Raw genomic sequence first — 26,594 nt, 5'->3', positions numbered from 1 at the left:
AGGCTTTTCTTAAAGCATTTTCTTCATCACTTTTTATAACCCATTAGTGTTCCATCACAATCATATACCACAACTTATTCACTTATGCCCCAGTGGCATCCTCTCAATTTCTAGCTCTTTTACCAACACATAAAGCTCTTGTAAATATTTTTATATTGGGTCATTTTTCCTTTATTTTGATCTCCTTGGGATAACCACCTCATAGTGGTATTACTGAGTCAAAAGGTATGTCCAGTCATATAGTCCTTTGGGGTATAGTTCCAAATTGTTCTCTGGAGTGATTGGACCAATTCACAACTCTATCAACAATGCATTAGCATACCAATTTTCCCACATTCCCTCCAGCATTTGTCAGTTTCCCTTTTTCTTATCATAGTTGATCTGATAGCTGTAAGGGTACACCTTAGAGTGATTTTAATTTGTATTCAGTTAGTTGTTAGGGATTTAGAATATTTTTATGACTATTTACAGATTTGATTTCTTCTTCTGAAAACTGTCTATTCATATCTTTTGACCATTTATCAGCTGGGGAATGGCGCTTAGGCTTACAGATTTGGTTCAATTCCCTATATATTTGAGAAATGAACCATTTATCAGAGAAACTTGCTGAAAAAAACTTTCACAGTTTCCTGTTTTCCTTCTAACCTGGATTGCATTGGGTTTAATTTCATGTAATAAAGATTATTCACTTTACCTCCCATGGTCTTCTCTAGATCTTATTTGCTCAAAGAGGACCAAAAGGTTATCAGGTGTGTCTGGCTGTGCATGATCATAGCAATGTGAGCATTGAAGGGTCTGCCGCAAGTCAGGAAAAAATAGTCGATATGAACATTTGGGAAGGAGATATCTCTAAATTTGCGCATCTTATATTTTTTGACCTATTGCAATTCTGCTTTGATCATCATTTTTGACCTCATTAGGATTCATCATCTTGAGAATGTAGGCACTGATGATGTTGGCATGGCATTTTCCTTCAAGAGGCAATCACATTTTCACAAGCCCATCACTCTTTTTGGTAGACATGCAAGCTTGCTGAATAGATTTGTTTTGATTGCAAAACCAATATCAGTTTCACAGTGATTTCCTTAACTGTGGTCATTCCAGAAAAAAATGTGTATCCATCTCCAAGTTCCATAAGCTGACCTTTATTTGCCACCCTGTTTCACTCAGGGATGCTATTTGAATTTGATACCTGCTGAGTTCTCTTGGAACAAGAGCTGTTTATCTTTTAGGTCTACTGGATTTTTGTGATATCTATTAGTATGCTTGCTCCCATGCTTTTTAGCATGATGTTTTCAGCTATATTGTCAGATACCATCATTGAGAACAAATACAGCATAAAAGTTAGCTACTGTACTGATGGTAAATTATTCAACCTAAAAAGGCTATATATACCTCTCCAAAAAAATTCATAGAAGAAGTCATTAAAGATTTTAAAAATCAAATTAGAGAGATTGAGGAAAAATAAAATAAAACAATCTAAGAAAAACAAGATTATGAAAAAAGCCAACTAAATGGAAAAGGAGACCCAAAAATTTTAAGAAAGAAGATAACATCTTGAAAATTAGAATTGGGCAAAGGGAAACCAGTGAAGTTATAAGAGACCAAGAAATAATAAAAGAAAATATAAAGAATGAAAAAATAGAAGAGAAGGTGAAACATTTCATAAGAAAAAGTGATCTGGAAAACAGATCAAGAAGAGAAAACAAGCATAATCAGACTACCTGAATAATACAAGAAATAATTAAAGAAAATCTCCATGAAGCATAAGAGCAAGAGGGCAAAGTAGGAATAGAAACAATTCGCCAATCACCATCCGAAAGAGATCCCGTGAGGAAATCCTATAGGAATATTATAGTCAAAACTCTCTGATCAAGGAGAAAATATTATGAGCAACAAGAAAAAAAATTTAAATATGGCAGAACCACAATTGGAATCACACAAAACCTAGCAGCAACTGCATTAAAAGACTACTGGTTTTGGAACACTATATATCAAAGAGTAGAAGAACTGGGGTGGCAACAAAATATAGCATACCAAAAAAGTTAAGCATAATCCCAAAATACAACAACAAAAATGAATATTTAATAAATTGCCAGACTTTCAGGATTTTGTTGCAAAAAGCATATAAAATCCAAGGTAAATATGAGATAAATATCAATGATTAATTAGAAGGGAGTCACTAAGGATAAACTTCACTCTTTTAATATAAATGGTACATCTAAGATGGTCATTTGTAGTTAGATGGGGATAGAGTTGAGTATGACGTGATCCTAAAAAATAAACCTGTATAGGAAAAGGTAAAGACAATAATTATCTTATAGAAATGAGGTGTAAGAGGAAGAACTGAGATGGAGAAATTAGGGAAGGAGGACTGGTAGTTTGGGAGCCCTATTCTAATCAGGAATGGGTTAAAGAGGGGGAAACGCATATATATTGAGAAGGGTATGAAGCAGTGATTCTCAAAGTATGGTCTAGAGAATCCTGGGGATCTCTGAAACCCTTTTAGAGGGTCTACAAATTCAAAAATAGTTTTTATTTCCAATATGGTAAATGTCTATAAATATAACCCAGATAAACAAAAACGCTTTGGAGAGATCCTCAGTACTTTTTAATAGGATAAAGATACTGAAAACAAAAGTTTGAGAACCACTGGATAAAGTCTTCTAAATTCAGAAAGGAAAAATAAGGTAAGGAGTAGGGTGGGAGAATGGATAAAGGAGGGATCCCTGAAGGGAAGGGCAAATTAAGTTATAGGAGGTCAAGGTAACAGGTAGAAGTAAAGCAGAGGAGTTAGGAGGGATACAAAATAGAGATGTATACAAATGTAAAATAAAGATCCGGAGTAAAGTTTATTAGGTAAAAAAGGAACAGGAGTAATCCTCATCTCAAACAGAGTTAAAGTTAAAATCAAAAGAGAAAAGCAGGAGACTAGATAGTATATGATTGCAATATTGCTGTGATGTAGGAAATGATGAGTTTGTGGATTTAGAAAAATATGGAAAAACTTGAAATCATGAAGGAAGATGTTATCTACCTTCAGAGAAACAGAGGACGAATAAGCATAGTATGGTCTTACATAAATGCATATATATATATTTGTGATTACAAATCATGTATATGTATATGTAGATACCTGTATATATGTATTTGCATATATACTTATGTGTGTATATCGATATAGATTTATGTTTAATTGTAGCCTTGTTGAAGGAGGAGAGAAAGGAAAAGGAAAAAAATTAAGTAAAACATACACAGTAGAAAACAAACTGAAGGTCTCCAGAACCTGAGGCTGACCTCAATCATTGTTGTATGCCTGTGAAACTTGGAAAGTATACCAGCGCCACACTGGAAAAGTGAATCGCTTCCATGTGAATTGTCTTAGGAAGGTTCAGAAGATCGCCTGATGGGATGAGATACCAGACGCCGAAGTCCTTTCTGCCAAGCATTCCAACTCTGCTGCAGAGACTGCAACACTGATGAGCTAGCCATGTCGTTCAAATGCCAAACTTGCATTTGCCTAAAAGAGAGAACACACCTGAGGCAAGTGCTCACATTGTCAGAAGAAGTCACACTCTCAAAGTCTCTTTTAACCTTGAAATTTATTGCATGACATGGGAGACACTGGCCATGCATGGTGTGCCCTCATCAAAGAAGATGCTTGAAAAGTGAAGCAGAATTGAATTAGCTCCAAAGAAATGCTAGGTGTGTGAATTTGGAGAATCTACCCCATATGGACTACTTGTGCCCCATCTGTGGTAGGGCATTCTGAGTTCATATTGGTCTGATGAGCCAGTCAGACACTTTATAACTTGACTTCAACATAGTGATGTCCTTTGGGTCCTCTTCAAGAACAAAGGACAGCTAAGCAGCTGACATAATTCCATCCTGTCATCATGCGTGATCATTGTGGTATACTGTTGTAGTATCCTTACTAGTATTTTATTTTAAAATTTTGCATCAATATTAATTAAGGAAATTGCTCTATAGTTTTTTCTCTGGATTTTGTTCTCTCTGGTTTATGTGTCAAAATATTTTTGTATCACAGAAAGAATTGGGTAAGATTCATTCTTTACCTAATTTTTTCAAATATTTTATATATTATTGGTATCAATTGTTCCTTAAATGTTTGGTAGAATTTACTTATAAAACCATCTGGTCCTGGGGATTTTTTCCTAACGAATTCATTTATGCTTTTCAATTTCTCTGTCGAAGATAGGTTTATTTAAGTATTCTATTTCCTCTTCTAATAATCTAGGCAGTTTATGTGTTTTTAAATATTCATCCATTTCACTTAGATTATCAGTTTTACTGGCATATAATTAAGTGCAAAAGCACCTAATAACTGTTTTAATTTCATCTTTATTGGTGGTGAATTTACTCTTTTCATTTTTGAGATTGGTAATTTGGTTTATTTTGGTTTGAGGGAAGGGAAACGGGGAACTGATTGCATTGGTTATGGATCTCAGAGTGAAGAAACTTACTCTCCATCAAAATATTAGCAATTGCTCTTCTCCTTATAGTGTAAAAGAAGTTCCTGGAACACTGGGGTATTAAGTGTCTTTTGTAGTATATATCAAAGGCAGGAATTGAAACCAGGTTTTCCTGAATATAAGCAAGAATGTTTTCCATATACGGAGTTGTTTTCCTCCGCCAAACAGAGTTGTCACAAAAGCACTAAAGTGCTATAAAACCATGAATTTTTTGAATTAGGTTAAAGGGCCTAGCCACATATATACCATATATTATTTTTTATTATAGCTTTTTGTTTACAAAACATATGCATGGGTAATTTTTCAACATTGACTCTTGCAAAACCTTCTGTTCCAACTTTTCCTCTCCTTTCTCCCTCCCCTTCCCCTAGGTGGTAGATAGTCCAATACATGTTAAGTATGTTAAAGTATATGTTAAATATAATAAATGTTTACATATCTATACAGTTATCTTACTGCATAAGAGAGATCAGATTTAGAAAGAAGGTAAAAAAAAAACCTGAGAAGGAAAGCAAAAAATTCAAGCAAATAACAACAGAGAGAGTGAGAATGCTATGTTGTGATCCACACTCATTTTCCATAGTTCTCTCTCTGGGTGTAGCTGATTCTATTCATTACTGAACAACTGCAACTGGTTTGGATCATCTCATTGTTGAAGAGAGCCATGTCCATCAGAATTGATCATCATATAGTATTGTTGTTGAAGTTATGCCATATATTTTTGTATCAGCAGCAACTGCCATTAAGTGACATGCTAGTAGGCTTGAATAAATAAATAATTGTAATTGAAGGGAAATAATAATTCATTTTGTAATTAAATCCCTGTAGCTCAGGTACATAAGTGTTTTATGATCCATATTTGAACTTACCCCGGTATTATAAATTTTGTCATTTATCATTTAAGAGCAGAGATATTCAGATTATTAATAGTTAGAAAACTCTAGACGAATTTCTCTTTACTGCTATTATTCACATTTTCCGGTAGTTCAATGCCCTCACTCTACCCACAAGTATATACATCCTATTTCTCCCTGTTCCTCCTCTTTTCTCACTCCTTTTATGTGTGGGAAATCTGAAAGAATGGGGGAGGGGGTTGAAGAACCAAATATCCTACATGATTTTCTAGAGGACAAAACATAATATAAATATTCTATAAGCATATATAATATATAATGCATATATAATATATAACATTCTATTTGAATATGTGATATGTAAATTATATGTGCGTATAAACATATACACACATGGAAAAGTATAGAAACCAATGGCAATGAGATAGGATTCAAGTGAGAGTACGATTGACATCCATATGGATTCATATGTGGTCATAGACATATATACTGTTTCTTATTCTGTCTGTACCTCCCAGTTTATGTATTGTAAGGTATCATGAAATCACATAATAATAAGTCATTACAGCATCTTGGTTCTGCAAGAAAGTCCCAGGTCTCTTTTTTCTCTCTTTATTGGATGGAAACATTCCCTTTTGCATGAGTAAGAAAAGAGAGTAAATCCCTACTTCAAGTCCCTTTGAATCAATTCCCCCCACATATATTTTCTCTGTCATCCTTATGTCTCCCCCAGGAAGGTGGTTTAACTTAACAGAGTATTTGGAATAGTCCCCTTGATCTTGAAAATGAGAACTACAATGGCTTCTATTCCTTCATGGCTTGTCTGACTTAAAAAAAAAAAGGCAGTTGAAATAAGTTCCTGAAACATGTTTCTAATATTATCTTTAATAGCCATCATATTCAAATAATTTAGGGGCTGAGTAGACCAAATTTCTCCCTAAAACTTGGAAACCCACCTTTAATTAAAGCAAGGATGAAAATCTGGCCTCACTTGGAACTATTTGGCAGAAAAATCGTTAGGCTGCCACTGATACTGCTTTATTAATATGCTATACAGTACCTTACTCAGAACCACTCTCCTTTGAGTAGCCATTGTTTCCAATAATTGCCAAGGAAATTCATCAGGCAGCACTGGCTCAATTCCAAAGAAAAGGGTAGAAACCAATTAAATGCTTAAAAGTTTTTAAGGATAAATTAGAAGGTGGATTTTCGAAACCCCTTCAGATCCAACTAGAGGTACATGACTGACTTTTATATAAGCTCTCTGGCTAAGGTTTCTGTTTTCATCCTAAGTCTTTAGGATATATACTCCATCTCAGTGTCAGCCACACAAATTAGCCCTGCCTAGGGGCTAAGAGCAGTCAGGAAGATGGCTTATCTATTCACATACCCCTTGAAGAAGACCTGGTTGGAACTTGAAAAACTTTGACAAATTCCATACCTTCAGCCAATTTAAATTCTATACCTCCAAAGGGAAAAAAATCATTTTAAACTCCTTTTGGCAGTCCTAGGTTAGGGCCAGGTTCTATCTGATGTAGGGAAAGCTTGGAAAGAGAGGGGCAAATGTGCAAGTAATCTCAAATGCCTTCCTTGTGCTGGTTCCAATTTGCTCACTGTGATTTGTTTTCATCTCCCTCCTGGACACCCAGAGTTACATGAGCAATTAAGCTTCATTGAGCCACTAGTTGTCTGTATTTAAAGGTATAGGTTTTTAAGGATATTGAGTGGAAATAAGACATTAATAAAGTGCTTATGAAGCCTTAGCAGAAAAGTCAGTCAGTCAGTAAGCAATTATTAAGCTCCAGTTATGTGCCAGGAACTATGTTAAGCATTGAGGATGCAAAGGAGTTTACAGTCTAATTGGGGGGAAACCTGTAAAAAAAAAGCCAAAAAAATGAAAGGAGTGGAGAGGTTACTCAGGTGGGGACATGATGAATTCTTATAGTTGGAATGGCAAATGACATGAGAATGTGAGAGTTTGAATTGATTTCATCTTGGATAATGAGTTTCTGGAGGTCATGAAGTCCAGGAAAGCATCCAGGGGGTAAATGATAAAGTTAAATCCCCCAGGCACTCTGGTTAAATGATGGAGGAAACCCAAGAAGTTCCCAGATATCAACTTCCAACCCCTACAATCAGAGGAAGGGAAGGGCCTCCAGGGGCAGGAGATCGGTGAGGAAGCATCAGTTTCTGAGTTGATTTTGTCTTGTGGAATAAGACGATCTGTTTTGAAGAAGGCAGGCGACTCTGAGCTTTGAGGGTGAAGGAAAGAGCCAGCATCCTACTTTGTGCCAACTAGCTCCTGGTTATCTGAGACTATTTCTTGTAAGCTGGTCACTTGGGACACCTTTAGCCTCTGAATCAGATAGCTGTGGCTCTGATTGGACATGTCCATTTAGACTTTTCTGGTTTAGGAAGGGATGATCAGGAGTCATGCCTGGCTGACAGAAGGCAACGTATAGATGGTATCAGGTGCAAAGGAGCAGCTGGTTTGGGGGAACATCTTTGGAATACAGTAAAAATAAAATAATTGTATGATTTCTTTCCTTACAGCAGTACATCTGTTTGGCCTGACCTGGCAATTGCAGCCAGTTGAAGGACAGCTCTACGAAAATGGAGTTAGCAAGGGAAACCGAGGGACTGAATCAATGGATGCTACCTACCCACCAATCGGAGGAAAGGTTTCTGATAAAACAGAGAAAAAAGGTACTTGACTGAAGATGAGTAAATTATTATGAATGGCTTTCCTCACAATTTGGTTCTTCAGTAGAAGAACTGAATGAGGAAAGGATCAAAATGTTAACGTGTCTTATGTAATAGAGCTTTCCTCTGGTGCCTTGGGTAGAAGCAAAATGAATTTTCCAAAAGCGTAGGCTCTTTTAAAAACAGAGAAGTCTTGATACAGTGGAGGTTACAGCACTCTTAAGATTTCATTTCCCACCTAACGACTTGGGGTTGGGGTTGAAATCAAGTGATTGTGTTGGAGTACAGAAAGGGAGCGTCTTGGTTGGTGTACATACTGGACATTTCAGGAGATATATATGTGTATGTATACATATATATGTATATGTACATATATAGAAATGCCTTCTGTCATCAGATGGTTGGCAGGAGGGGCAGGATTGGATCTGTAATAGCTGGAGAGCGAGACCTCAAGGCCACCTGAAAGGGGATGACTTACTACAAAGGTAACTAATACCACCTCAGAACTCCCCGACTCTTTCCACACATATCATGTCGTAAGATTAGCAGCCACTCTCAGCTTTTCGTTCCTTTTGAATAATCTGTCTTCAGCTGCAAGATCTGAAAAAAGCCAAGAGGTTTTCCTTAGTGTGACTTTTCTTTTAATGAGATTATGGTAATTTCCATTCTCCAGGTTGCAGTATAGCTATGAACTCCAAGGCTACCTTTTCCTCGATTTTCACTGCCATCACTGTTTAATTTATCCCTTTCAGCCCCTGCAGGAAGACCCATTCTTCTAAAATAAGGACTCAAACCAACTGGCACATCAGTTTGGTTCCACTTCCATTGAGAGAATTTGTTGCCATTTGACTGAATTTGGTTGAACAAATATTGATCGAGCCCGTACTTTATGCCTGGCGCCATGCTAGATGCCTTAAAGAAAGTGCTTAAAAGCCAGAAGTCTAGTTCCTGTCTTCAGCAAACTTCCAAGGCAAAGCTGGACCATGTATTTATGTTCATTTTAAAGTTTTAGAAACAGACCATTTCACTTATCAATTAGACTAGCAAGACTATTTGACTTTCTCTTTTGTGCTGTATTTTGGTTGTTTCTATGGCTTTGCTTTGGTTCATGATTCAGTAAAAGTGAATGCTTGGGATCCAGCACCACAATTGAATTGTTGGTCCCGCTTTGGAGTGCTACTTACCACATCGCTTGTTTCATTAGGGTCCAAGAGAACCATACTGACCTGATTCAGAAATGTCATCATCACTCCAGAGACACCCTGAAGAGGCTATAGGTGTCAGAGCAGGCAGACCAGGAGATGGAACGGAATTCGCCTAATTTTTTTACAAAGGCCTCTTTTCCAATTTAGATCCTTTCTCGTTGGCACTCATTTTCAGGAGGGAACCAAGGAAAGGGTGTCATAGCAGTGTGAGGAAAGCTACACAAGGATCGGTTGTCATTTTAATATCCTCTCTCCTAATTCCATTAGTTTTGTGACTTTTGAAAGCTATCAGAAAGGTAGAAGGTCATCAGCAAATAGTCACCAACAAACCTTTGCGTTTGTTTTCACATACAGATTTTTGGATTTCTTTCCAGTGAGCCTAATACAATTGGAACATTGCAAAAAAGACCGTGGAAGGAAAGCCCTGGAGCCTTTCAAAGACAGTGAATTTTTAAGACAAACTTTATCACCCCATATTTTTATATAACATGACACGTTACACAAATGTGCAAAAAAAATGTTTGTCCAATTACAACAGCCGAAAGACCAAACCAATTTCAGCTAAATATTTTATGAAGAAAAATCACTGGGGTTTTATATCATACATGCCAAGTTTTAGCTTGAAGTAACCTTTTATGGAAACATGAACATAGCCTGAACCATAGTTACACTTTGGAGGGTCCTGCTCTATTGCATTTTTACTGCATATTACTTATCAAGTACAAAAATCTTGTTATAATATAATGTATAGACAGAGCTGAATCTTGGGAAAATTCTCAAGTACTGCAGCGCTCTCATATCCTTTTGTGGTTTCTGGGCACTGTTCATTCCAGCAACATAAACCAAACCCCATTTTTTATATTATATATCAGGGAAGTGGACAATGAATGAGTCACTGTGGCCTAGTGGATAAAGAGTGGGCCTCGGGGCCTGGAAGATGGGTCCAGTTTCTGCCTCTGCCACATGCTGGCCATGTGACTTTGAATGAATCGCTTAACCCCTCGGTTTTCTAGGCAGCTCTCTAAGATATTACACCAAATCCACATTGGTGGCCAGAAATTCTGTACCTGAAAATTCCCTGTGGCAACAAAATCACAGGTCTAGCATCCCCCTCTCTATCACTGTGAGTTAAAACTGACTGACCAATAGTTACTGTGTAGTAATTTGTCCATCCCAACTGCCCGCTCTTTAGAATATTAAGCCAAAAAATGACAGGAAACTGCTTTGGATTTGATTGTTGAGCCTCACATTTTCCAGTAGGAAATACACAAACTGAGCTAAATGATCTCGGAGTCTCCTTTGGCTCTAAGGAGCAATGATATTCAATTTTGTCAAGTTCTCTAAAACTTGGTTTGAAATTGACACCTTGTCATCAAATTCTTGACTTCTTCTATTTTAGAAACTTGGCATAGCCAATGTTGGGCTCTTTTTCCTTACAAATTGAGCACCTTAAAATGATTATCATTGTCTTTCTTGGCAGACATAAGAATAAGAGACTTCTTATAAAAATCTGTCAATCAAATTCTGTTGAGATTAGATTCTCATTAACAGTCATTATCCATATCTTCCTTTCAGTGCATCATAGAAGAATAATTTTCTCCCCACTTAGTTTTCCAAGTGAAACAAAAAGGGGTGTTTGATTGCAAACATTCATTTTGTTTAAAAAAAAAAGACAAAACCTTTAAAAAAAAAAAAAAGGCAGTGTGGTATAGTAAAAAAAAGCAATCACTGGATTTGCAGTTTAAGGACGTGGCTTCAAATTCTGACTCTGACAAGGTCCCAATCTTGGGACCCTGGATTAGTCATTTCATCTCCCTCAGCCTCAGTTTCTTCCTGTGTAAAATGAATGGTATGGATTAGATAGCAGCTGAGGCCCCTTCCAGCTCTAAATCTATGATTCTGTGTGACCTTGAATATAAAAAGAAAAACATTAATCCTGCAATTTTCTCCCCCTTCCCTGAAGTCTAAGAAAAATCTATTCATTCAATGCTTTCGTTAATCCACAAATATTTATTGGATACTTACTTTGTGCAAGATCCTCTGTTAAGCACTCTGGAGCATCTAAAGAGTCTATAAAACATAGACCTTGTCAAAATACTAACGCTGTGGTTAGAGTGAGGACTGACTTTCCACACATGTACTGATCACTATTCACTATGAGATGAGCCTTGCACATGGCTCTATTCTCACATACAGAGAAAGGGAAGGTATGGTACCTACCTTAAAAGGAGCCTTTGACCTACTGAAGTAGACTTGGTATTCATAAACAAAGCAACTTGACAATACTTACAAGGGGACATTATGTCAGCCTATCAGCAAAATGATACGCCAGACATAAACTCCTTAAATACTAGGGGAGGTGTGGAAGGGTACATTCTGAGGGAATTGGCCTAGAAGGGGATGGGTTAGGAGTAGCCCAAGGTAAATGACGTCCACTTCGCTATCTTATCAGGGACTCAAGGATTGCTTGGTCCAAGGAGAAGTGACATTGGAGCTGTGACTTTAGAGTTAGGGGCCAAACAGACATGGTCAGCTGAGATTTCTCTCCCCAGTAAGCTAGCTTTCAGCTCACTAACTCGCTTTGCTTTCCCATTTGACCACTCTTCCAACTGCACGAGCTCCAGATTGGGCCTGGCCAGTAGAGCATGTGATTAACACTGAACTCTGATTTATGATCCCAATTTCATTGTCAGTGCTTTTTGCTTTATACTGTGGGTTGGTCTATTTTCTCTAAATGTAATTGTATGTTCAATACACTTTTCAAAGGAACATTGAAGTGAATCCTATTGTAGTGTGAATATAGTTAAGTCGTGTCTGTTTTTAGTTTGGGATTTTTGCATGTTAGAGGTTCGTGGCCTAAAATCATCATCTACATTTGTTTCTTATCTAATTTGTCACATTTCCCCATCTGACATCATCACATCAACTTTGAGAGCTTACAAGGGCCAAAAGTAGGTATGAATATCCAGTTTTGACAGATTAAGAAATAGATCTCCAGAGAGGGGAACAGATTTGGCTAAGGCAAGGCAGGGCTTCATGAACTTTTTCCCTTTTTACCCAAGAAATTTTTATGTGACCTTGGACATAAAGGTAAATAAAATAGATGTACAGATCAAACAATTACTGATAAGGAATCACAATTTCACCACCCTCAGGTTTAGTTTCAAAACCCCATGTGAGTTTATGACCCACAATTGAAGAAGCTGGGGCCTAAAGCTAGTGGCAGAAGTGGAAGAAAAGCATACTTTCCTGACTCGCCTCCAAACTTTTAACACCAGTTCAGATGATTTTCCTTACCCAGGGAACAGGAAGTAGTTCTTAAGCCTTCTGCTTTTGAGGCTTATTTTCAAATATAGGATTCTGCCTTGGTTAAGGGATTTAGCACTCAGGAAATGTACACCGTGTTGATAACAATAACAAAACGTGACACTTTAAGCTTTGTGTAGCACTCTAGTGTGTTATCTCACTTGATAGCCCCAAGAACCCTGAGAAGCCGGTGTTATTGCCGTTTTTGTAGAGGAGGAAACTAAAACCGAGTAAGGTTGAGTGATTTGCCTTTGGTCTGAGGCAAGATTTGAATTCTAAGTATTCCTGACTTCAAGTTTAGTACCTCTGTCTACTCTCCCACTCTTCATTACATTTTTTTTAACCTGAATTGTACTAAGATTGCATCTCACAGATGGGAGCTGGGTCATGCAAGTGCCCCTTCTAAAGAACCCAGGGTCCCACATGTAAGCAACCAAGCAAGGGTCTTGGCATTGGGTTGGACCCTGGTTGACAGAAGTGAATGCTGATGCTGGTTTTCTTCTTCAGTGCTTGCTTAGCTATTATCCTCATAACAAAAGTTACCAAAAGCAGAATCGGTCTGATTTATCCTTCCTGTGTACACAATGTGAGTCTGATCTAGAGCCATGATGTAGGCAAAGCAGCAGTTTAAAGTTACTATGTATAGAGCACAGTGCCATGGTGCTCTAAGTTTGGTACAGGGCGAATACCAGCACTACTAACACTAATAATGCCCACTGTGCTATGATGAATAAGGTGGAGAAATATGGGTGAAGTGCTATGTGAGATCTTGAGTTGGAAGAAGCAGTTAAGGGAATGAAGGATTATCTTGATAAGAGTTGAAACAATGAATATTGGATGTAGAGTATCGGTTTAAATCAGGAACATACTAGCCTGTTAATGTTAGCTCATGAGAGCCAGCTGTCAAATTTTCACTGAGCATTTACACCTTGGAAATCCGTGAGTGCTGCAAATCAGGATTTGATTTGTTATTTTTTTGATTGTTGGGACTTAAGAAAACGTTGATAATACAGATTAAATTTCAAAGTGTCATCCATATATTTTCCCAGAGAGCTGATTGCTGAACATTTACCAGCAAATCCCTGCTTTTAATACTAGGTTTTCTTCAAATATCACATATGTTCATTTTCCCTGTTACAGTCTAATGAACAGAACTTGGTTTCTTTGGGCCTAAAGTGAAAAAAATCCAGATATCGTTTGGACAATCAAGAAGGGGGAAGGCTAGGATATAAGAGCCCAGAAGAGAAAACAGTTGGATAATTGAACCCACTCAGCAGGCAAAATAAAACCAGTCCTGTGTTTTAGTAGCTTCTTCTTAAAGACTATTTGAGCTTAAGAAATTGCGGGAAAATTGGGAATAAATCCATATGAGCACAGTAATAAATTAAATGAAATTAAAATAAAATAAAATAGTGAAATGTACTAACAATGATGGTAAAAGTTTACATCTTTATTTTTAAAAATGGATGGCAGGGCAGCCATCAATGAATAGAGTACCAGCTCTGAATTCAGGAGGAGCTGAGTTCAGATCTGGTCTCAGACACTTAACACTTCCTAGCTGTGGGACCCTGGGCAAGTCACTTAACCACAATTGCCTCAGGAAAAAACAAACAAACAAACAAAAAAGATTGATGGCAAATAGAAGTAAATGTCTCCTCCAATGTTGTGTGTATAGATATAGATATAGATCAATCCATATATATAACATATAAGTGTGTGAATGTATGTATGTTTTCCTAACACAAGGTTAGAGCAGATCCAGTTAGAGTGTAGCAGCTTGTTTCTGACCATATTAAATCACTTTATCAGTATACTTCACTTTTAACGAAAAGCTTTTCTAAAGCATGCTCTAAATATGCCTTCTAAAACAGATTTATGGGTACCGTGCTAAAAGATAAACTTAGTTACAGCATAAAAAATTGATGTGAAACATTACTGATCATATATGTTTAATGTTTCACTAGTTCCATTTTCTTCCTTTTCTTTTTTTTCCAAATGAACACACATAGTCAGTGCACTGACAGGAAACATCATAGTGGGTCAGGTTTATGGTATAGCATCTTGAGCAGACTGCCAAGGGAGAACCTGGCCATGCTCTATGACACCATTATTAAAGATTAGACATCCAGATTTCTCTCAAGACACCATTTTAATTCCATAATCCATTACTGCAAGACAAGTTACTAGTTAGTAGAATGTAAGTTCTTTGAGGACAGGAATTGTTTTTGCCTTCTTAGTGTCCCCAGCACCTAGGACAGTGCCTGACACCTAGTATGTATTTATTAAATACTTACTGGTTGAATTTTTTTCACTTGTATTTTCAGCTTTCGTCACCTCTTGGTGTAATGACTTTCAAGAGTTGACTCCATTGTGAATAGCATTTTCATTTATTTATCATAGCATTAGCACTCTCTGGCTTCAAATGATTCCCTCTATCATTTGCTTAGGAAGTTTGTATTTGCCCAAATGTTACTGTTGACACTCTTCTAGACTTAGTTATATTTCCTTTCAGCCTCCTTGTTTTCACCCTTGCATAAGTACTCCTTTTCCCTTGACTACAACTTCAGTATATGCTATGAGAACCAGATCTGCTCACTATAGCATGGGTGCAGATAGTAGCCTTCCAGCTCCAGAGATTCAAATCTTTGGGAAATTTCACAACAAGGGTTAAACCCGGGTGAAACTGTCAAGTATGTCATTTCAAGGCTTCACCAAAATGTCTCTGAATGGGAACAAGACATTTGCTCATTCCCTTGGCCTTCATTTCTTTTTTTAACTCGTTTCTTCCTTCACAAAAGAAGGAAATAGTTGATACGGGAGAGAACTTATTTGTTTTCTTCATATCTAACAATGCATAGTACAATTTCAGGGTCTGAAATCTGTTACTCTTTGGTAATTATATTGTATTCTTTGCGAAAGGAATAGAGACTCTAGTACTTGCCTTAACAACAAGCTTGAGCAAATTTTTAAAATGTAGACAACTGTAGTTTTCTTTTCTTTCTTTCTTTTTTTTTTGCTGAGGCCAGATTGACTTTAGGACTGGTGCTCTATCCACTGAATCACCCAGCTGCCCCCCAACTATAGTTTTAAGGAAGAGCAACATCAGTACCAAGTAATCCAGCAAAATCCAGGGCTTTTACAAGGGGAAACAAGTGAATACCCTAGTATTTAGGATCATAGATTGAAATTTGGATAGAATATTATTCTATCCACTTCCTTCCCCTTTCATTTTACAAATGAGGAAACTGGGACCCAATGAGAATCAGTGACTCCCTGGTGACCATGAAGAGAGAAAGGGATTCAAATACAAATCCTCTGATTTCAAATCTTGTATACTAGACCACACAAGCAAGGTCAAGGGTAGGGGTAGGGGACAAAAGTCTAGGGCAGCTAGGAGGTGCAGTGGCTAGAACACTAGTCAGGAAGACCTGAGTTCAAATTTGGTCTCAGACACTTAACACTTCCTCACTGTGTGACCCTGGGCAAGTCACTTAACCCAAATAGCCTCAGCAAAAAAAAAAAAAAAAAAAAAAAAAAAAGGAAGGATGTGTATAAAATTCTGAAAGATGGAAAGATCATGGTTTTACAGAAGAGAGGGTAGATGAATTTCAAAGCAGGATTTCCTTTTTCAAGTCAACAAATCTATTAAACATCTTTGGTGCTAGACTATGGATGATAGAAAAATAGTATGAAACATGATCTCTGCTCTCATGGAACATATTAATTACTCAAACCAGACATAAACACATCTGATGGTTAAACAAAAATACAAGAGTATGCATGTAATGCCAAAAATAAGGAATGTAAGCTATAAGCTAGAGTGCTATATATAGAGTGCATGATACTTTAGACCACTAGTCTTCAAACTCTTTTATTTTCAGAACTCCATTATACGTAGAAAAATAATTGAGAAATTCTTCTTCCTAGCCAGAACTTTTATTAATGTGTGATATATATTATATGATAGCTAGATACCATATCGGGAATTAAAAAATCTTAGTAGTATTAAGACCAAAGTGAAAAAAATATGTTTATTCTCAGTCATGATCCGTTAGGTTTTCATATTCTGTACTATTTTTACCTGAGTCTTCCCATGGATGTACTACAATATTGTCTTTTCATGCAATCATATTTCTTCCATTGAATTGCCAACACTTCAATTCTTTGACAGTTTGGGGTTTTCTGTGGTTGACAATCACTGGAAGAATTTGAGAGAGGAGACAGACACACCAGACCTGTGGTTTCAGTGGCGTGAGGAACTTCCAGTCAGGAAACTTTGTCTGCAGAACTCTATCGGGATGCCCATCAAATATGGCAAGTTGAGAACAGAATAGAAATTGGCCAGACTATAGAAGACTTGGAGGCACCACATTCAAAGGAACTTCCAAAGAAAAATTTGCTTGAAAATTTCATGGGGCTCAATATTTGCCCAAACAAGAATTCTGACGGGGAGTCTTTCGGCCTTTCCTGAAAGATAGTGAAAGGAAACTCATCTCAAAAATATCCCATTTTATATCAAATGGATGAACTATTAGGAAGTCCCCCCCATATCAAACCCAAATCTGTATCTGTAATTTCTACCCATTTCTTCTAATTATTTTCTTTAGTTCCAAATATAGTCTTCTTTTCATGTGACAGTATTTAACATGCCTCCTTTACCCCCTCCTCTCAGATCTTCTGCTCTTTAGACTGGACCTCCACACTTCCTTCACTTAATTTTTATTCCTTGGCACAAGGTTATTTACTATCCTAGTTATCCTACTGACAATATATGCTTGACTATCAAAGTTCTTCTAAAAGTATAGAGCCCACAACTGAATACGATGCTGCAGAGATGGTCTGACCGCAGTAAAGAACAGAAAGATGATCAACCTCCCTACTCTTCTCATTGTCACTTAAGAGTATATTTAAGAAATAATCCCTCTACAATCTATCCAAAAAGTAATTTCAGGCTCTTTCCTCAAAGATAATGAGGAGCTTATTGTCTTATAATACTACCAATTCTACTTTGGGATAACTTTATTAATTTTTTTAATATCACTTCCAGATTCATTAATGCATTCAAGGATTTTGCTAGTAATCAAAGTCAAACTCACTGACTAAATATTTTCTTCCTCCATTCTGGTCCCTTTTGAAAAGTTATAGTCTTCTGTTGATCTGTATTTCTCTAATTTTCCACAATCTTTTTAAGATCACTGACTGGGCTTTAGTTATCACTTTTTTCAGTACCCTAGGATGTTTAAGCCAGATGACCTACACTCATCAAGAGTTGCTCAGTGCTCTCTTTCAGTTTTATTATTTATCTTTGATATCAACTCCCAGTCAGCCATATTTGGTCTTTACAGAGCAAAATAAGAATTAAGCAGCTCTGCCTTCTCTCTGTCCCCTGTTCTCTGAGTAGTGATCTTATCCTCTATTTCGAATAGGCTGTTGTAAAGCTTACCTAGTTGTTGCTCCATCCACATTCATCTCAATAAACAACTCCACTTTTTCTCCTTCATAGGAATTATTTCACTTTGTGCCTTTAGATTCTGAGTTTTTCCTGTGGAAATTTATAGTCCATGAGATCCTACCTTTCTGAGACATTTTTAAATAGCTGTTTTCTCAAAATATAGGGAGATTGTTTCTCTCTTTATTTTTCCAAGGTGACTATCTCACACTTTTTCCAGCTTTCTTCCTTTTCTATCATGAATTTTAAGCTCACTTGGCTTTCAAGGTCTCAACTAGTTCTTTCTTGGTGTGAATCCCAAGAAACCCAAAGAATTGGTTGCTCTATTTTTGAAGGATAGAATTATCATTGAGGCATGCTCAGAAATTCACTTAGTAGCTTTTAAGGAGGTAGAGGGAGGGAAAGAGAGAGAGAAAAAAAATCTAGCAAGTACCTGAGTAATTCAAGCCAGCTATCATTACTATATCATGGCTCTGGGCCAGACTTAGAATCTCTTTCATGAGCCTTTCACCTCTTTCTTCTTTCTGTCCAGGTGTCTGTAATTTGCTCTGGTGACAATTTTTCTATATCTCATTGTCACCAAAATTTTCTCTACCATCAACTTCTTCCATCTACTTCCTGGATTTCTTCATATGAATACATTTGATCAATATGCAATGCTCTTCTCCATCATTGTTCCTTTTTACATATCTGATTTCATTTGAATAAAGTATCTCTTTCATAAGTTATATTCTAGTCCTGAATGTCATCTCATCAAGTATTTCCCATACATCTGAGGTCACATTTACCTTTTTACTCTTTCCATTAGGAAACTACCTTATACATTGACCCATGACCATGAGTATTTGGTTTAATCTATTATTTATTATTAAAAGGTTCGGCTTGCTGGAATGATGCTGTTTACCAGTGGAGTTTTAAGGGGATTGATTGTTTCAAGAAATGTTAATAAGCAACATATAGAAACTTCCCTACAAAGAGAATCTTACTGTATATGTCATGACTTCCAGTCATGAGATAGTGACACTAAAAATAAAGACCCCAATCTTAAATAAGTGCTTTGTATCAAAAGAATTATGGAATCCAAAAGCTTCTTAGGGCTGTTATCACAATGGGCTTCAAAGAAACTCTTAACATAAGGAGACAGATAAACTTTCAGGGAACAGAGATGCTTTGAATACAAAATGCTATTGGGAATAAGCCACTTAACTAGGACTGAGGCTTTTGAGAGGCCTTGTACAACGATGGCTGAGCTTCTATGCTGAAACTGAATAACATTGGACATTGTTCATATGACCTTGTATGAAAATCACTCACAAAGATTTCTATGTAGTCATCTCTTATCTGTGACAGTAAGGGACAGATCCACAAATAAGGAAATCTACAGATACATGGATAATCTCTCCCAGTTCATATCACTTGTTAGATGCCAAGCTGAGGTAACATTATCTGATTTTCTGTTACTTGCATTCAGATTTTCATCAAGTCCCAAGAACTATCTGCAAAGCACATGACAGTTGCTTTAATATTTTCATCTATCTCAAATGGAATGAGCAAAACAAAAAAAGGCTTAATCCACAGAGTATATTGTTGATCCCTGAGTCATTGAAACTTGACTATATATCATACTTGCACATTTACAAAAATGACATACAATTAAATATACTACCTAAGGCCATGTCAATAGCAAAGTAGATTTTTGCTGCCTTCTTTTGATCTCTCTGAACACTGAGTGAATATTTTACTTTGCCCCCCTGTTCTAATATCAGTTATTTGATAGGAAAGCAGCAACAAAACTAATGGTGCTTAAATATTTAGATGACAACCTAGGGAAAGTTCTCCTAAAATATACCACTGAGTCAAATAGGATGTGTCTTTGAAAGTCCATTGTCACTGGAATATCCCAGAGTGAAACTTGCATTATGTTCAGAGAAGGCCTTGCCTTATAAATGCATGTTTATATGACTTTCTCTAAATTAAGTACCTCCTTAGCTTGGGTTAATTTTATTGAATTTCAAATGTGTTTAAAGACTATCAGAAATGCTTAGATGCAAGACTGTGTCCTTGACCTTATAGTTATTGCAATAAAACCTTATAATTAAAGCTTTAATTACCATGTGTCACAATCTTTGGGCCCACCTCCTCCCTCCCCCCAACTCCAAAGTTCCACTGTGCTTTACTTAGCCTAAGGTAACCATTGGAAAGAATCATTAAGCTTCCAGACATTTCGAGAACTTGACATTGAATTAAGCAATTTCAGAAAACATTTTAAGTTGGAAAAAAAGCAAGTGTGTATATACATACAACTACAAATTACTCAACATCAACAAGCATTAATTATTTGCTGTGGGGGGGACACTTTAGGACACTTTGCTTGGCACAGAGATGGTTTAGAAATTCAGATAAGATTGTCTCTTCCTTCATGAAGCTTTCGTTGTAGCGGAGAAGGTCAACACAGACATACATACCTCTCAATCAATAAGCACTTACCATGGGCCCGGAACTGTCATGCAAAATATTGTACTTTTAAGTGTCTAAGAAAGAAGCAAACTGAGTGCTGCCCAAGGTCTGAGAGGGAAAAAATCAGCCCTTGAGTTTGGGACAGGAAAAGCAGAGAGTAGATGAGAACTTCAAGGGAAAAAAACAGGATCTTTAAATATAGATAGAATTGCAAAAAATGGAATTGCGGGGGGGGGGGGGGCAGGAACCTCTAGGGATAAGGAATGGTCAGAGCAAAAGCAGAGTCAAGAGAGTACCAGATATATATGGGAGATAAGAGAGCCCTATTTGGGTAGAGTATGGAGGTGCATGGAAGAAGCTAATGTGAAAGAAGCCTGGAAATATGAAGTGGTGCCAGACTGTAGAAGGCCTTGAATGCTTGATGATGAATTTTTGAAGGATTTTTTGGGAGACAGTATAGCTCCTTTTTTGCTTGTTACCACAACTAAAAATAAGTCAGTCTCTAGTATATCAAATTGTCAGACCATTTTCCTGCTTTCTCATCTTTATAAAATGTTCATAAGAATAATCCACACACATCAAGACATCCTTGATGAAAATATGAGAAATGAATAGGTAAGTTTTTGAAAGAGATCTGCAGTCAATTCTGTCTTGGCAGTTACATAGTTAACTGAAAGGTACCAAAAATATAAAATCCCTGGGTTATATTGTTTGTTGGCTATTTTTTCAAACATTTAATTGGTATAGCAGCATTCATCCATAAACACTTTCCTGTAACTAGAGTATGTTCTGGATCTGTTAAAAGTATTCTAAGATTCTCTGATAGAGGGAGCTCTGTTTACACTGGCCATGTAACGGATGTCAAGCGACACATAACTTAGGTAATGTTGACTTGCCAAAAGTATTTGCCATTTTCATAGAGCAAATTGAGGAGAGGTTGCCCTAATGTTGGAGAACTCTTCCAGATACTCCTCTGGGACACTTCAGTTACCATAGTGTCTCTGCCCTATGTTGCTTTCAGTCTAGTTGGGGAGGAGATATATGCAGTACTCAAAGATGACTGTCATCCAAAAAGTGTACTCTAGTTATCTCTAGACAAGACCCTTTAGGGTATTTAGCCCATTCCCTTCATTTTGTAATTGTGGAAAATGAGACCCAAATATGTTGTGATTTCCTCAAAGTCCCATAGGTCTTAAGCGATAGTACTAGGACTTGATCTCAGTTCCTTTTACACTAAATACAGTGATAGAGTTCTGGGCCTGGAGTCAAATCAAGACTTAGACACTTAGGAGCTATGTGACCCTGAGCAATTCCACTAACCTCTGCTTGCCTCAGCTTCCTCAACTTTAAAATGGAGGTAATAACCACACCTGTCTCACAGGATTTTATGGGAACTCAGATGAGATATATGTAAAGTACTTGGCCTACTGTAGGCACTCTACAAATGCTTACTCTCCTCTACCCCTACTATACCATGCTGTTTTTCAAATGATCATCATGCAAGATAATTTAGCTTCACAATCTACAGAAGGAAAATGAAGTGGATGAATACTGTGTGTCTTCCCAGAATATGATATGACCTTATCTATCAGTACATGTATCCTGAACAGGCACTGGAGATGTACAGTGAATGGGGACCAAGATTTGAATTAGGGAAATGAATTACATTTGGAATATTTGACAAGTCTGTCAATGTCCTCAGGCTTTTGACTTCAACAAATGAAAGTTCTTCTTAGCACCAGTATTCTTCCTTATGGTGATGCTATGTTACTGTCAATCTTGAAATATTGTAGTGTCTATAGAGCAAAACTGCAGACTATTCCAAGGGAAATGGAGACCATGTTACCAAAAAAATTTGATTTGTGCCCAGGAAGCTGCAAAAACTATTGAGATGTGTGAATTGAAAAGGATGTGGGCTGTTGTAGTACTAAGGGATGACACATTAATACCTGAGTGCTGCACTTGTAATTGCAAAATGGTAAATATTAGAAGGGTACATCTTCTTTTGAAGTCGTGGATAAAAATTGTCCAGGATGAGAAGATATGAACAAGTTAGGATCTGCCCTGTTGAAGAAATACTACCCTCCATCTAGATAGGGACTTCTTAAACTTTTCCAATTCTGTCCCTTTGAACCCAAGAAATTTACACAACCCTGGTATGTAGGTATATGATATAGACATATCAACCAAACATTTACTGATAATAAATTATAATTTCGTATAACCCCCACCTTCCATTACTTGGCCCCATACGGGGTTACTTCCCACACTATAAAAAACTTTCATCTAGATGATTAGCATGTTTCCATAATGGAGAGATATTAAATGGATAGTGGTTTGAATTGAACATCATCATTTTTGTGTATTTAATTAAAGTATTTTCAACAGTATTAGTAACCTTTCTCAAGTAAATACTCAAATCTTGCTGTTGAAAAGTTGTTGTAGGTGAGAACCATCATTAAGTCAAGATATCAAACATTAACTATGTTCTTACTATGTACCAAGCACTGTTCTAAACTCAGGGAGTAGAAAGAAAAGCAAATGACGCTCTGATCTGAAGGAGCTTTCCATTAATGGGGAGACAACTTGCAAGCAAACATGCGGATGTACAAGATGTATACAGAATCAGCACTCCCACTTGGACTGCAGAGTAGTAATTAAGCCACTTCCTCTTAGTTTTCCAACCTCCAACTTTTTCTACTTGCTGAGGCTTCCCTTGCTTGGCCTTTGTTGTTACTGCCATTCTCAAAGAGGATGGTAACATCCGGAGGAGGATGTCTTGACTTACAAGTGAATTGAATTTAAGTGAGAGACAGAGCTGTGCAGTCACCAGTCTCACTCTCTCCTCCAAAGTCATCAGTCTAGTGGCAAGACAATGGTCAAGTGGTGATGGCCCTGTGTTATGATAGATGAGAAAGGCTGGGTGTGGGCCTCTATGAGACCATGACCACAGACTCTCAATGCTTCAATCCCTTTTCCAGGAGCAAAAAAAAAGCTACAAAGCAGCAAAAGCAGTGAGAAAAAGATGTCAGAAACTTGGATATTCTATAACTACATCCTCATCCATTTCCAAAGAAAAGATCAGGTGCCAAGTTAAAATAAAGTAAAATATTTCCATTTCATTATCTCAATTTTTTTCATGAAATTACCTTTTTAGGGTATTTGTTTAAAACACAGTTTCTTTCCGCTTCAGTTTTCCCTCATTGAATAACATTGTGAAAAAAAATGAAATAAGAAATGCATTCAAACTCACAATAGTCCAATTCATAAGCTAATTGAGAAAATGATAGAAAAGAGGCTTTGCAGGATAAGTTAATAGCATAGTTTGTTAGAAGGCTGTCTCCTTTCTGATGCATGCAGTGCTGAAGGGAAAGGGGCCCAGGAGGCCTGCCCCATCCCAGTGCTGCTGTGCAGATGTCTCTTTTCTCATATAGTCTAGGCTCTAGAGAATTCTTCATAGAACGATTACTCTTAACAGCTCATTTTGTTTGTCTCTTTAATTTGCATGAGTAGAATGCATTGTCTGTCCATATCTTGACACGTATCGCTTGTCCATAAGTTTATTAGTAAGGGGCAAGTACTGACTTCTAAAACTTTTTTTTTTCTGGTTACATCTATCCCTTTGGCAAAAATCCCATGACTCCCTCTCAGAATAATGTTTTGTTATCTGTATTCATAATTGAATAAGATGCTGGGTTTCAGGCAGAAGTTCATGAAAATAAAGATGTGATTTTTTTTTTCCCCATCCAAGTTCACAGACTCTGTGAAATCTATCTACAGGCTCATTGGGAGTCTGTAGAGCCCAGGTTGAGAATAAGGGACTAAAATCTGTTTCTTTAGAATGGCTTGTATATATTAGGTAGTCAGAAGATCCTTCCTGATGATGATAATTGATCAGGTTCTCTCACACCCACTCCTCTTGAAGTGTTTCTTTGGGTATCATTTAACTTGTTGAACTTTATTTTTCAATCGACAGATTAGAAAGTACTTGAGAGTACAAAGCACCGATGCCAGAGACAAGAACTGTTGCTCTGATTTGCTTATTTACTTGATAGTGACTGTCTTTATTAAAGACTCTAAGCCCCTCAAAGTAATGATTGTGGTACCTAGATTTATAATTGTATTTATCTTTACGATTTTGTTCTAAGGCAATTGCCCTCATTTTCTAAAGCCCTGGGTAGATTGAGAATAGAAAGTAATGCTTTCAGGTCACTACGGCTATTTCTCTCCCACATGGAAAAGGTACCTTCTAGTGAAAAATAACAGCCTTATCTTATAGGTTTAAACATATTCAATTGAACATTTCTTTACCTCAAAGGGTGGGTGTTATTCTAAATGCCAATTCCACAAAATTATGAGTCCTGTCATACATAATTATGTTCAAAATTGCATTTGAAATCTATTATTAACACTGTTAACAGGGGACATTGTTAAAATAGTTATTACTCTTGGCCTTAACACGAAAAGCAATAATGTCAGTATTTCAGTGAGTTAAAAGCTACAGGGCATCAGCCTCTGCATAAAGCCACTGCAGGTATGGTTCTTAATGGGCTGTTAATTTTATAGTGGGTGAGCATAAAAGAAAGAGACTTTTAAAACTACTGTAGGTGTAGAAATTGCAGAAACGCAAAATCTCACCATTGGGAGGGGCCTTTGCGGCCATCCGGTCCCCATTTGTGTCCGACTGAGAACCACGGTTACAATAAATGGTTATCCAGCTTTTGCTTGAGGGCTGCCAGCTAAGAGCACCCCATTTCTTTGGCCCATTTCACCTTGGAATAGCTCTAATTGGTGGGAAGTTTTTGCTTACCTTGACACTAATCCAGCCTCTCGGAGGGTCCCACCCACTGCTCCAACTTCTGCCCTTTGGAGCCAATAAAGCAAACCTAATCCCTCTTGAACATTATAGCCATTCACCTACTTGAAGAGAACTACAATATCATATCTTCCTCCCCCATCCCAAATCTCATCTTTTCTAAGCTAAATATACCCAATTCTTTAAATAGTTTCTAATATGCCTTTTGGTATCCTGGATGCTCTCCTTTTAGTAGTTTATGACCTGTCAGTGTCAACCTTATAATGTGGCTCTCAGAACCGACCCTGGTATTTGCTAATCTGCTCTGTCAGAGTCTACTAGAACCTTGGTTTCCCTTATGTGATCATTTGTTTTACATGATTTATTATTTGTAATGAGTTCTTTTATTTCTTGACTTCTCGAGGGGAATGGAAGGGGAAGGAGAGAATCTAGAACTGAAAATAAAATTAAATTGAATTTAAAAAAATACACGCCCTTACTTTTTTTAGTAAACCACAAATCACCCATTTAAAGGATTCTGTACCACTGGTAACAATCCCTTAGTTGTTTTACTGAGTTGTTATTTTCAGATTTATTTTGTTGCTAATTTACATGTTTGTTTAGATATTTCTGCTGTGTCAAAGCAAAATTTGTCAATTCTGTCAGCCACTTTTGTTCTATCCTATTATCTAAATGTTATTCTCTTCCATGGAAAAAAGAAGGAAAATAAATTGAGTAGGTCTCTCTTCTCTGAGTTCCATTATCAAAGTTCTTTCTCCAGCAGTGCTCCTATAATTTCCTTGGACTTTTCCCCATATTTCACTCAAATAAAAATCCTTACTTTTGTGATTGTCTTCAGTATTCTTTGACAACCTTTGCTTATGCTGATCTTTAGCACTCCTAACATTATTTATTTCCTTAGCACCATGCCATGCTTTTGGGTGAGCTTTCCTGCCTTTGTTTCCATGTTCTATTCAGATCTTTTATAATCTGGGTTGCTTGATTAATTCCATATGTGTCTACATTCACCTCTTGAGAGTTTAGAGATTTTTTCTTCTAGTACCATTATTAATGAGTACCCATTGATGTGCTTTTTGCATTGATTATCCTGGTGATAACAGTTAGCCAGCCAGACTTAATGAGCTTTTGGGAAGAAATATTAACTGAGGTGGTATAGGAAGTATGGTTCATATAAATATCTTCTAAAACAGAAGTATACATTTCCATAAGTGCATAAAGAATTGAGGGTGAAGTTGTCCCAAGCTTAGAAAACTCGCATCATAAAGAGATGATACAAAGTAGTTGTTCTAAGTCCTTTTCTCTGTTCACAGT

At 37.0% G+C, this 26,594-nt stretch overlaps 1 protein-coding gene across 4 annotated transcripts in view; it reads left to right on the top strand.

The window, feature by feature from the left end:
- Window positions 1-26,594, top strand: part of TENM1 (teneurin transmembrane protein 1) — a 784,948-nt gene that overhangs the window by 522,358 nt on the left and 235,996 nt on the right. For all 4 annotated transcript variants that reach the window (XM_031945150.1, XM_031945147.1, XM_031945148.1 and 1 more), the window contains one exon: window positions 7,901-8,053. In XM_031945150.1, coding sequence (XP_031801010.1) covers window positions 7,901-8,053 — 153 coding nt within the window. The remainder of the gene's footprint in view (window positions 1-7,900; window positions 8,054-26,594) is intronic.

This window comes from Sarcophilus harrisii, chromosome X, assembly GCF_902635505.1.
Source record: "Sarcophilus harrisii chromosome X, mSarHar1.11, whole genome shotgun sequence".
NCBI lineage: Eukaryota > Metazoa > Chordata > Mammalia > Dasyuromorphia > Dasyuridae > Sarcophilus > Sarcophilus harrisii.
Note: the sequence above shows the minus strand (reverse complement) of the source record. Positions and strands in the feature narration are given on the sequence as shown.